The sequence below is a fragment of the Ascaphus truei genome, chromosome 6 (genome assembly GCF_040206685.1).
Source record: "Ascaphus truei isolate aAscTru1 chromosome 6, aAscTru1.hap1, whole genome shotgun sequence".
NCBI lineage: Eukaryota > Metazoa > Chordata > Amphibia > Anura > Ascaphidae > Ascaphus > Ascaphus truei.
Window position 1 is genome coordinate 50,125,761 of NC_134488.1, and position 12,957 is coordinate 50,138,717.

A 12,957-nucleotide genomic window follows, 5' to 3' on the forward strand; every position below is an offset into this window, starting at 1 on the left:
TGGTGTAAGTACACCTATAGAGGGCTCCGGTTCCTGCGCATGCGCGCTATACTCCCCACCACGCTAACACACGTGGATGATAGGAGACACAACGGAGACAGCCCCAGCGCGCGGGACTGATCTCCCAGGACTGAGACTGCCCTTACATTTCCTATGTGATGCCCTACTCCTTTGATCAACGTTAAAATCGGGGATTATTAAAGAATTTGTACATGTAAGTTATTACTACTTTTTATTTGTGGTAATACATATTACATCTCTCATCTTGGTGCGCTTTTGTGTTTTTTTCTCTAATCTAGGGAGTATATTCATGTTAACTGAGGCTATCCTCTCGATCCATGACACCTGATATCTTTCCCACTTTGATGGATCTCTTTTGATCTTGTCAAACAAAGGTGGGTAGTTGCTTTTGGTTTAATGAATGGTAGTTCCTTGTCACATTTACTCCCAAATATTTTATATATAAAGAGTTCCACCTATAGTTAAAATTCAATTTTAACAATTTTATCTCCAAATCTGGAAGGTTAAAATTTAAAGCCTCTGACTTATCATTATTAATTTTATATCCAGAGATTTTCCCAAAATCTATTAATGCTTTATGGAGATTGGGCAGAGAGGTCTGGGGTTTGCTAAAGTCAGAATAATATCATCAGCAAATAGTGACATTTTATCATTTATTTTCCCAAACACTATACCATATGTATTACTATTTGCTCTAATATTTTCAGCTAGTGGGTCAATCATTAGAGCGAAAAGAAGAGGTGACAATGGGCACCCCTGTCTCATACCATTTTTTATTTTGATCGGGTTCGAATTATTCCCTGGTAATTTAACTAAAACCGCCGGAGTCCGGTATAATGCTAGGACTCCTTCCAAAAACGAGTCTTTGAATCCGAATTTCTGTAATGTTTTATCTAAGAATACCCAATCAATTCTGTCGAACGCCTTCTCTGCGTCAAGACTTGGAAGAATGGCTTTGGTTCCCGTGAGGTGGACATGATCCACTATATTTATTATTTTTTGGTTATTATCTTGTCTACTGGACACAAATCCAACTTGATCGATATGAATCAATCTGGGCAAAATGGGGGTTAGTCTGTTTGCCAGAATTTTGCTTTATAATTTGAGATCGTTATTTAGTAGTGAGATTGGACGGTAGCTTCCGCATTGCATAGGGTCTCGGACCTCTTTGTGTATAATGGCCAGATTTGCGTCCGACATACTGTAGATGGCGGGATTGGGCACCCATCCATAAATGAGTTATACATCTCTAATAAATATGGTGAAAGTATAGGTAAGAACCTATTGTAATAGACGTTGGTAAAACCATCAGGGCCTGGGGCCTTAGATATTTTCAATATTTTAACCGCTTCCGCTAATTCAGACTGGGTGATCTTACCATTTAATACTCTAATTTCCTCCTCGGATGATTGGGGTAAATTACCGTTTTCTAAGTATCTGCCAATTGCCTGAGAAGTTGAAATCTGTGAAGAATCTTTGGAGGAATTTAAATTATATAATTTTGTATTGGATTTAGAGAATTCTTGTGCAATTCCTCTATCGTTATAAAAATGGCAAGGTCATATATCTTTAATCGCCGTTATCTGTGATCTCACCCTCACAGACCCTCTTAGTTTATTCGCTAGAAGTTTATCTGCCTTATTACCTTTATCATAATATCATTGATTCGTCCATTTCAGGGCTTTTTCAACATCCTCTAATTGAATATGTCTCAGCTCTGATCTGGCCGCAGCCAGGGCTTTATATATATATTTTGACAGATTTGCTTTGTGTGATTGTTCTAAATGTATAACTTTATCACTTAATTCTCTATGTATTTTTGATTTGACTTTTTCCCTATAAGATGTTATAGAAATAAAGTTACCCCAGATCGTGGCCTTATGAGCTTCCCAGAGCATCACCGGAGACGTGACAGAACCTATATTAAAATTAAAATATTCTTTTAGGGCCCGCTTCATTTTGTTTTCTATTTCGGGGTGATTCAGTAGTGAGTCATTTCATCTCCAATGAAAAGAATAAGATTTTACAAATGGTAGTGTGAGGGTAAGATCGAGAGGTGCATGGTCTGACCAAGTTATAGGTCCAATATCTGAATTTAGGGAGGCCTGGAGAATGTTTTTCGTGACCATAAAATATTCTATTCTTGAGTAAGTTTGGTGAGGGGGAGAATAAACGTATAATCCCGTTGGCCCCGATGTTGTGCCCTCCAAACGTCAACCAACGAAAAATTCTTTATTATACTTCCACATTTTGAATCTGTTTTTTGTACGTGGACTGTGTGTGTCTGGTCTGGGGTAGAGAATCTGTCCACCTCAGGGTTGAAAACCATATTTAGATCTCCCCCTATTATTAGAGAGGAGAGAAAACTGGGTTCAATCGTCTCTAGAACCGACCTCAGAAATTCCGATTGGTTCTAATTTGGCGAATATAAATTGATTAGAGCAATAGCCGAACCAGAAAGTGAACCATCAATTACAAGAAATCTACTCTCTGGGTCAGTGACTACTTACTCTGCACTGAAGGGGACTCCCTGTCGGAATAGGATAGACACCCCTCGTTTCTTGCTGCTGAATGAAGAATAAAATGCTTGCGGGAAAACGCTCCTAAATGTATTAGGGGGGGTCAATAGGACTAAAATGTGTTTCTTGAAGGAATGTTATGTCGCCACCTAATCTTTTAAGTTCCTGGAGGACCAGCCTCCTTTTCTTATTGACAGTGGCACTTGGAGCGTGTCCCTCTCCGCGCATGGTGACTGTGGCACATGGAGCGTGTCCCTCTCTGCACATGGTGACTGTGGAACATGGAGTGTCCCTCTCACTGCATGGTGACAGTGGCACATGGAGCGTGTCCCTCTCAGCGAATGGTGACCGTGGCACATGGAGTGTCCCTCTCACCACATGGTGACAGTGGCACATGGAGCGTGTCCCTCTCACCACATGGTGACAGCAGCACATGCAGCGTGTCCCTCTCAGCGCATGGTGACCGTGGCATATGGAGTGTCCCTCTCACCACATGGTGACAGTGGCACATGGAGCGTGTCCCTCTCACCGCATGGTGACAGCAGCACATGGAGCGTGTCCCTCTCACCGCATGGTGACAGCTGCACATGGAGCGTGTCCCTCTCACCGCATGGTGACAGCAGCACATGGAGCGTGTCCCTCTCAGCGCATGGTGACCGTGGCACATGGAGTGTCCCTCTCACCACATGGTGACAGTGGCACATGGAGCGTGTCCCTCTCACCACATGGTGACAGTGGCACATGGAGCGTGTCCTTCTCACCGCATGGTGACAGCAGCACATGGAGCGTGTCCCTCTCACCGCATGGTGACAGCAGCACATGGAGCGTGTCCCTCTCAGCGCATGGTGACCGTGGCACATGGAGTGTCCCTCTCACCACATGGTGACAGTGGCACATGGAGCGTGTCCCTCTCACCACATGGTGACAGTGGCACATGGAGCGTGTCCCTCTCAGCGCATGGTGACAGTGGCAAATGGAGCGTGTCCCTCTCAGCGCATGGTGACAGTGGCACATGGAGCGTGTCCCTCTCCGCGCATGGTGACTGTGGCACATGGAGCGTGTCCCTCTCTGCGCATGGTGACAGTGGCACATGGAGCGTGTCCCTCTCAGCGCATGGTGACAGTGGCACATGGAGCGTGTCCCTCTCACCGCATGGTGACAGTGGCACATGGAGCGTGTCTCTCTCACCGCTTGGTGACAGTGGCACATGGAGCGTGTCCCTCTCAGCACATGGTGACAGTGGCACATGGAGCATGTCAATCTCAGCGCATGGTGACAGTGGCACATGGAGCGTGTCCCTCTCAGCGCATGGTGACAGTGGCACATGGAGCGTGTCCCTCTCAGCGCATGGTGACAGTGGCACATGGAGCGTGCCCCTCTCACCACTTGGTGACAGTGGCACATGGAGTGTGTCTCTCTCACCGTGGGATGAGCGCGCTGCCATGCTAGGCCCGGTCACGGTGCACACAGGACCTGCAGTAGCCGGTGACTCGCCTGTCTGGGAGAAGGTTCTCTGGCCCTTATCTCACCCCCCCCCCCCCCCTCCCCCCGGGAGGTGACTCAGTGACTCAATAACATGGACTCGCTGAGCTCATCAACAAAGTTCTCCCGCGTCACCCTGAAAACACGGCCACGTGGAGAACTTCCACGCTGTAACGTGAACTAAAGTCCAGGAGTCTGCCCTGGAACAGAGGACAGGGAGCCAGCAGCACAGGGAGCCCTATAAATAGCACACAGGAGAGTGCTACCACCAGCATCACACCCAGGCAGCACCCAGTGACCCAGGTAAGGAAGGAGGAGGTCCCCCCATCGCTCTGAGCCGCATCTCCCAGCGCACAGAGATCAGGGAAACTTTCCTGCGGGGTGTAACTGGGACTGGTTCAGACCGGACACGAGGAGCCCGGGGGCCCACAATGTGGGGGGGGGGGGGAGCAGCCTGGAACGTAATGCTTCACGCTGTAACATTAGAGGGCATCTTCAGGAGCCAGGGGGCAGATTATGAAGCACAGTAAGATGGGGGAGAACATGTCACACGCTGGGGGTGGGGGTCCCCGATTACTAAAGTATCCCGGGTGCAAAACCTGTGTAAGAAACCGCAGCAGTCTTCCCATCAGTAAGTCGCCAGTCCCTATACATACGATTCCTCCGATAAATCTGCTGCTGTTTCTTGCCCGGCTTTTGAGGCCAGAAAACGTTAGTAAATAGATGTGGGATTTCCATGATGTGGGATTTCCATGATGTTCTGACCCGTACAGGGAAAGTAGTGGTACCGTGTCCGATCCACGGAAGCCCCATCCTTCCCAGCAGGACGTTGTTAAGGATTTATCTTATTGTGTGATACTCTGTATAGGATTTTACCATCACGGCTCAATAACTTTCCTCCCCACAGAGATCCGAGCCCTCCCGGGATTATCTCAACATGTTGGTGAAGATGGCAGCCCTGGCACTGGTTGTCTGTGTCATCACAGGTCAGTGAGAGGGGCTAAGGTGTGGGGGAGAGAGGGGGAGGGAGAGAGTGAGAGTGGGTGAAGGGTAAGGAGAGGGGGGGAAGGAGAGAGGGGGAAGTAGAGAAGGGGGAGAGAGAGGGGGAAAGGAGAGAGAGGAGGGAGGGAGTGGGGGAGAGGGAGAGAGAGAGGGGGTGAAGGGGAGGGAGAGGGGAGGAAGAAGAGAGAGAGGGCTAAGGTGTGGGGGAGCGAGGGGGAGGGAGCGAGAGAGAGTGGTGGAAGGGGAGAGAGAGGGAGAGAGGGGGGAAAGGAGAGAGAGGAGGGAGGGATTGAGAGAGAGAGGGGGGGGAAGGGGAGGGAGAGGGGAGGAAGAGAGAGAGGTAGAGCTGGAGAAGGGGAGGGGGGAAGGGGAGAGAGAAGGGGGAGAGGGAGAGAAAGGGGGAGGAGGAGAGAAGGGGGGAGGAGAAGAGAAGGGGGGAGAGGAGGAGAGAAGGGGGGAGAGGAGGAGAGAAGTGGGGGGAGAGGAGGAGAGAAGGGGGGAGAGGAGGAGAGGAGAGGGGGGGAGAGAAGGAGGAGAGGAGGGCGGGGAGAGAAGAGGGGGGAGAGAGAAGAGGGGGGAGAAAGAAAGATAGGAGACAGACGCCCAATCCATTATAAAGAGGAGATGTTAACAAACAGCGTGTTATCTTCAATTCACTTGATAGTAAGACCTTGTTACCTATGCACAGGCCGCGGGTCACTATACAGAGGTCACAGAGGGCGATAAGGACCAGAGTCCGGCAGTGATGTCTGTATCTCGGCCACTGATCACTTCTCTTTCCTCTCAGGCACTAAGGCCGATGTCAGCACTGACCAGGTGGCCAGCGCCTTCTGGCACTACATCACCCAGCTGACCAGCAATGCCCAGGAGGCCGTGGGTCAGATCCAGCAGTCCGACATCAACAAGAAGCTCAAGTAAGTGACCGTGGGGCAGAGAGACGGGTATAGGACCGAGAGGAGGACAGACGCACTGCCAAGTGCAGTAATGTGTGTGTGTATATAATGTAGTAATGTGTGTGTGTATATATAGTGTAGTAATGTGTGTGTGTATATATAGTGTAATAATGTGTGTGTGTAAATATAGTGTAGTAATGTGTGTGTACATATAGTGTAGTAATGTGTGTGTGTAAATATAGTGTAGTAATGTGTGTGTGTATATATATAGTGTAGTAATGTGTGTGTGTATATAGTGTAGTAATGTGTGTGTATATATAGTGCAGTAATGTGTGTGTGTATATAATGTAGTAATGTGTGTGTGTATATATAGTGTAGTAATGTGTGTGTACATATAGTGTAGTAATGTGTGTGTGTAAATATAGTGTAGTAATGTGTGTGTGTATATATATAGTGTAGTAATGTGTGTGTACATATAGTGTAGTAATGTGTGTGTGTAAATATAGTGTAGTAATGTGTGTGTGTATATATATAGTGTAGTAATGTGTGTGTGTATATAGTGTAGTAATGTGTGTGTATATATAGTGCAGTAATGTGTGTGTGTATATAATGTAGTAATGTGTGTGTGTATATATAGTGTAGTAATGTGTGTGTGTAAATATAGTGTAGTAATGTGTGTGTATATAATGTAGTAATGTGTGTGTATATAGTGTAGTGATGTGTGTGTATATAGTGTAGTGATGTGTGTGTATATAATGTAGTAATGTGTGTGTATATCGTGTAGTAATGTGTGTGTGTATATAGTGTAGTAATGTGTGTGTGTATAGTGTAGTGATGTGTGTGTATATAGTGTAGTAATGTGTGTGTGTATATAGTGTAGTAATGTGTGTGTATATAATGTAGTAATGTGTGTGTGTATATATAGTGTAGTAATGTGTGTGTGTAAATATAGTGTAGTAATGTGTGTGTATATAATGTAGTAATGTGTGTGTGTGTATATAGTGCAGTAATGTGTGTATATATAGTGTAGTAATGTGTGTGTAAATATAGTGTAGTAATGTGTGTGTATATAATGTAGTAATGTGTGTGTGTATATATAGTGCAGTAATGTGTGTATATATAGTGTAGTAATGTGTGTGTATATAATGTAGTAATGTGTGTGTGTATATATAGTGTAGTGATGTGTGTGTATATAGTGTAGTAATGTGTGTGTGTATATAGTGTAGTAATGTGTGTGTATATATAGTGCAGTAATGTGTGTGTATATAATGTAGTAATGTGTGTGTGTATATATAGTGTAGTAATGTGTGTGTGTAAATATAGTGTAGTAATGTGTGTGTATATAATGTAGTAATGTGTGTGTATATAGTGTAGTGATGTGTGTGTATATAGTGTAGTGATGTGTGTGTATATAATGTAGTAATGTGTGTGTATATCGTGTAGTAATGTGTGTGTGTATATAGTGTAGTAATGTGTGTGTGTATAGTGTAGTGATGTGTGTGTATATAGTGTAGTAATGTGTGTGTGTATATAGTGTAGTAATGTGTGTGTATATAATGTAGTAATGTGTGTGTGTATATATAGTGTAGTAATGTGTGTGTGTAAATATAGTGTAGTAATGTGTGTGTATATAATGTAGTAATGTGTGTGTGTATATATAGTGCAGTAATGTGTGTATATATAGTGTAGTAATGTGTGTGTAAATATAGTGTAGTAATGTGTGTGTATATAATGTAGTAATGTGTGTGTGTATATATAGTGCAGTAATGTGTGTATATATAGTGTAGTAATGTGTGTGTATATAATGTAGTAATGTGTGTGTGTATATATAGTGTAGTGATGTGTGTGTATATAGTGTAGTAATGTGTGTGTGTATATAGTGTAGTAATGTGTGTGTATATAATGTAGTAATGTGTGTGTGTATATATAGTGTAGTAATGTGTGTGTATATAGTATAGTAATGTGTGTGTATATAGTGTAGTAATGTGTGTGTGTATATAGTGTAGTAATCTGTGTGTGTATATATAGTGTAGTAATGTGTGTGTGTATATATAGTGTAGTAATGTGTGTGACTGTATATAATGTAGGGTGACCATTTTTTCCACGTGAAAAAACGGGATAACTGTCACGCATGCACGGACGGACAGCGCTGACTGTGTATGCGTGAACGGCCCACACCAATTGTACATGCGCGACCCGCACAGGCAAACTAAAACATCAGGAAGGTTTGAAACTTTTAAAAAAGTAATCGAGACACAATCCCAAAAATTGGGACAATCCCGGAGAAACCGGGACATCTGGTCACCCTAATATACAGTAATGTGACATGCACAGAATGGGTCTGTAATGTGCAAAGTGTGTATCTGTGCTACACAAAGTGTGTACCTGTAATGTACAAAGAGTGTATCTGTAATGTGCAAAGTGTGTATCTGTGCTACACAAAGTGTGCACCTGTAATGTACAAAGTGTGTACCTGTAATGTACAAAGTGTGTACCTGTAATGTACAAAGTGTGTACTGTATATGTAATGTACAAAGTGTGTGAAGGTAATCTTCAATGTGTGTATTTGTGCTATACAAAGTGTGTATCTGTGCTGTACAATGCGTGTATCATGCGTGTGTGCTGTACAATGCCCGTGAGATGTACAATGCCCGTGAGATGTACAATGCCCGTGAGATGTACAATGCCCGTGAGATGTACAATGTCCGTGCGATGTACAATGTCCGTGAGATGTACAATGTCCGTGAGATGTACAATGCCCGTGAGATGTACAATGCCCGTGAGATGTACAATGCCCGTGCGATGTACAATGCCCGTGCGATGTACAATGCCCGTGAGATGTACAATGCCCGTGAGATGTACCACTCATCTCTCTCTACCTCCGCAGTGTTCTCATCCAGGACAACCTGAAAAACGTGGACCTGTATGCGGGAGACCTGCAGAGCCAACTCATCCCCTTTGCCAAGCAGATCCATGAGCAGCTGACACAGGACTCGGAGAAGCTCCGAAAACAGATCCGCCAGGAGCTGGAGGAGCTCCAGGTCAAACTGTCCCCATATGCGGACGAGGTGCACAAACAGCTGAGCCGGAACGTGGAGGAGCTGCAGCTGAAGCTGACGCCCTATGCGGAGGAGCTCCGGACACAGGTGGAGAAGAACACACAGGCCGTCAGCCAGCAGCTGAGCTCCGTGGCCCAGAAGGTGGACGCGAAGCTCAGGGAGAACACGGGTAACTTGCAGGCATCGCTGGCCCCGTACTCCCAGGAGCTGCAAGATAAGATAGATGAGAGCGTGGAACAACTAAAGAAGCAGCTCGCCCCCTACACCGATGAGCTGAAGGAAAAGATAGAGCAGCGAGTGCAGGAGCTACGTAAGAACCTGGCCCCCTACGCAGAAGAGGCACAGGAGGATCTGGGCAGGATGATGGAGGGAATGGCTTTCCACATGAGGAAGAGCGCCGATGAGATGAAGAGCAAGATTACGGAGAACGCAGAGCTGCTGAGGGAGCAGCTGACCCCCTTTGCAGTGGAGCTGAGGGAGAAGATAAACGGGAACGCCAAGGATGCCAAGCAGGCGCTGGAGCCCTACCTGAGCGAGCTGGGCCAGCGCATGGAACAGAAGATCACAGAGTTTAAGGACACAGTGACCCCCTACGGCGACGCTCTCAACAAGGCCGTGGTGCAGAGGGCGGAGGACATGAGGCAGAAGCTTGGGCCGTACTCCGTAGGGATGCAGGACCAGCTGGAGTTCCTGGAGAAGGACATTCGGGACAAGATCAACGTCTTCATCAGCGGGGGCGTCCCTGCCGTGAACTAAGCCTGTGTCTCCTCACATGTCCCATCTTTCCCACTAAACCAAACAATAAAATGCAACTCACAATGCACACGGCGTCCTCTGTACTTTCAGTCGGGGGGGGGGGTCAGGACGGGATATTTGGGATATTACAAGGGGAGGTGGTAACCACAAAATCAACGTATACCCAAATCCACAGATGTAAAGAATACAACATACACTTAAAAAATTCTACTCCATATAACTCCTCCCATTGCCCCATATAACCGCTCCCTATAACTCCTCCCAGTACACCGTATTACCTCTCCCTATAACTCCTCCCATTACCCCATATAACCGCTCCCTATAACTCCTCCCATTATCCCATATAACCGCTCCCTATAACTCCTCCCATTACCCCATATAACCGCTCCCTATAACTCCTCCCATTACCCCATATAACTGCTCCCTATAACTCTTCCTATTACCCCATATAATCGCTCCCTATAACTCCTCCCATTACCCCATATAACCGCTCCCTATAACTCCTCCCATTACCCCATATAACTGCTCCCTATAACTCTTCCTATTACCCCATATAATCGCTCCCTATAACTCCTCCCATTACCCCATATAACCGCTCCCTATAACTCCTCCCATTACCCCATATAACTGCTCCCTATAACTCTTCCTATTACCCCATATAATCGCTCCCTATAACTCCTCCCATTATCCCATATAACCGCTCCCTATAACTCCTTCCATTACCCCATATAACCGCTCCCTATAACTCCTCCAATTACCCCATATAACCACTTCCAATAACTCCTCCCATTACCCCATATAACCACTTCCAATAACTCCCCCTATTACCCCATATAACCCCTCCCTATAACTCCTCCTATTACCCCATATAACCCTTCCCTATAACTCCTCCTATTACCCCATATAACCGCTCCCTATAACTCCTCCCATTACCCCATATAACCACTTCCAATAACTCCTCCCATTACCCCATATAACCACTTCCAATAACTCCCCCTATTACCCCATATAACCGCTCCCGATAACTCCTCCTATTACCCCATATAACCGCTCCCTATAACTCCTCCCATTACCCCATATAACCACTTCCAATAACTCCTCCCATTACCCCATATAACCGCTCCCTATAACTCCTCCCATTATCCCATATAACCGCTCCCTATAACTCCTCCCATTACCCCATATAATCGCTCCCTATAACTCCTCCCATTACCCCATATAACCACTCCCTATAACTCCTTCCATTACCCCATATAACCCCTCCCTATAACTCCTCCTATTACCCCATATAACCGCTCCCTATTACTCCTCCCATTACCCCATATAATCGCTCCCTATAACTCCTCCCATTACCCCATATAACCACTCCCTATAACTCCTTCCATTACCCCATATAACCGCTCCCTATAACTCCTCCCATTATCCCATATAACCGCTCCCTATAACTCCTCCCATTACCCCATATAATCGCTCCCTATAACTCCTCCCATTACCCCATATAACCACTCCCTATAACTCCTTCCATTACCCCATATAACCCCTCCCTATAACTCCTCCTATTACCCCATATAACCCCTCCCTATAACTCCTCCTATTACCCCATATAACCGCTCCCTATAACTCCTCCCATTACCCCATATAATCGCTCCCTATAACTCCTCCCATTACCCCATATAACCACTCCCTATAACTCCTTCCATTACCCCATATAACCCCTCCCTATAACTCCTCCTATTACCCCATATAACCCCTCCCTATAACTCCTCCTATTACCCCATATAACCTCTCCCGATAACTCCTCCTTGTTAAGGTAGCCTAGGGCTTTTAACACCATTTATATTTAAGTGATCGGTCAGTAGGCAAAACAAAGGCAGTGAAATAACATGAGGTTTATTTGGATAAGACCTCGGAAATACACAGAAATACAAAATACAGAGAATGTACACACTTACTGGGGTCTGGGGGTTAAGGACTAGACTTTTCTAGGTGCAAGGCGCCTGCTTCAGCAAAGGCTTACCCTGTTCACTCCACGTCACTGGAATAAGCCGGAAACAGTTACCTTATTTCTCCGAACCAGCCCTCAGCTTGGCTAGGAGTTCCCTGGCATCGCAATGTCCCTGGGAAACCTAACCGGCGCTTCACTGCACCAGTCCCAAGACTACCTATAAGTCTGAAAAAACTGAGAGAGCCCAAAAATGGATCTATAGCAGCCCCTTATAGAGACTACTGCTGATGATGTCAGAGGCAGCGGGTGGGTTGAGCCGGATCGGGATGCCCATGTTGTTCTGGCCAATAGGAAAAGCACTTACGATCGCCATCTTTTCCTTAGCCAGCCCATTGCTTCCCACGGGGCAGGCGCCACTATGTCTGGCAGACAAGAAGGTCCCCCCCACAGGGGTTCTCTGTTCTCTGGACTCAGTACTCCGCCTTGCCCCACCCACTTAGCACCCCAACACCTCTCAACATCCCGTCTCCTCTTTGAAGCTGACAACTTAAACATATGGCCAGGCTGACTGCATAGAGCCTTATAGTAAATGTAGAAACGCCATCATACTTTATTACAGCATACATTTTGGGGTACCTCATATTCGGTTGGGGCACCCACAAACCCAATACAGGCTCTGGGATACCTCGGCACTAGCTGGGGTACCCCCCCTAACCTAGGGGTAACCTCAGCTACAGGGATACCTGTTCATCCCTGTGCCTCATTCACCTTTCTGGGCTATGCTGAAGCAGGGTACCCTAGTGGTGAGCCACGGTTATGTTTTTAAGGGCAAAACACCAAAAATACTTGTAATACAGACAATACCTGGGAATGGCACAATGTTACTGGGCCCATGGGCTAACTCTCTGGGACCCTTATACACAGATCAGGGGTAACCAAAACCAGTCTTGACCTTTATTGAAGAGCCTGGTTACCCCCTCCCGTCACACTCCTATTACCTCATATAACACCTCCCTATAACTCCTCCTATTACCTCATATAACCGCTACCTATAACTCCTCCTATTACCTCATATAACCGCTACCTATAACTCCTATTACCTCATATAACACCTCCCTATAACTCCTCCTATTACCTCATATAACCGCTCCCTATAACTCCTCCTATTACCTCATATAACCGCTCCCTATAACTCCTCCTATTCCCCCATATAACTGCTCCCTATAACTCCTCCTATTACCTCATATACCCGCTCCCTATAACTCCTCCTATTCCACCAT

The 12,957-nt window shown here is 46.0% G+C and overlaps 1 protein-coding gene across 1 annotated transcript; it reads left to right on the forward strand.

The window, feature by feature from the left end:
• Positions 1-4,208: 4,208 nt before the first annotated feature.
• On the forward strand, positions 4,209-9,797 carry LOC142497028 (uncharacterized). The gene is made up of 4 exons (XM_075604250.1): positions 4,209-4,325; positions 4,930-5,008; positions 5,812-5,938; positions 8,805-9,797. The coding sequence occupies exons 2-4, from the start codon at positions 4,960-4,962 to the stop codon at positions 9,730-9,732; spliced, it is 1,104 nt and encodes a 367-aa protein (XP_075460365.1). The 5' UTR covers positions 4,209-4,325; positions 4,930-4,959; the 3' UTR covers positions 9,733-9,797.
• The last annotated feature ends 3,160 nt before the right edge of the window (positions 9,798-12,957 follow it).

Bases quoted from the DNA above. Each gene is read 5' to 3' on its own strand.
- LOC142497028 (XM_075604250.1), top strand. From the start codon at position 4,960: ATGTTGGTGAAGATGGCAGCCCTGGCACTGGTTGTCTGTGTCATCACA. The intron at 5,009-5,811 runs GTCAGTGAGAGG...CTTTCCTCTCAG, and splicing joins GGTTGTCTGTGTCATCACAG to GCACTAAGGCCGATGTCAGC. The intron at 5,939-8,804 runs GTAAGTGACCGT...CTACCTCCGCAG, and splicing joins GACATCAACAAGAAGCTCAA to TGTTCTCATCCAGGACAACC.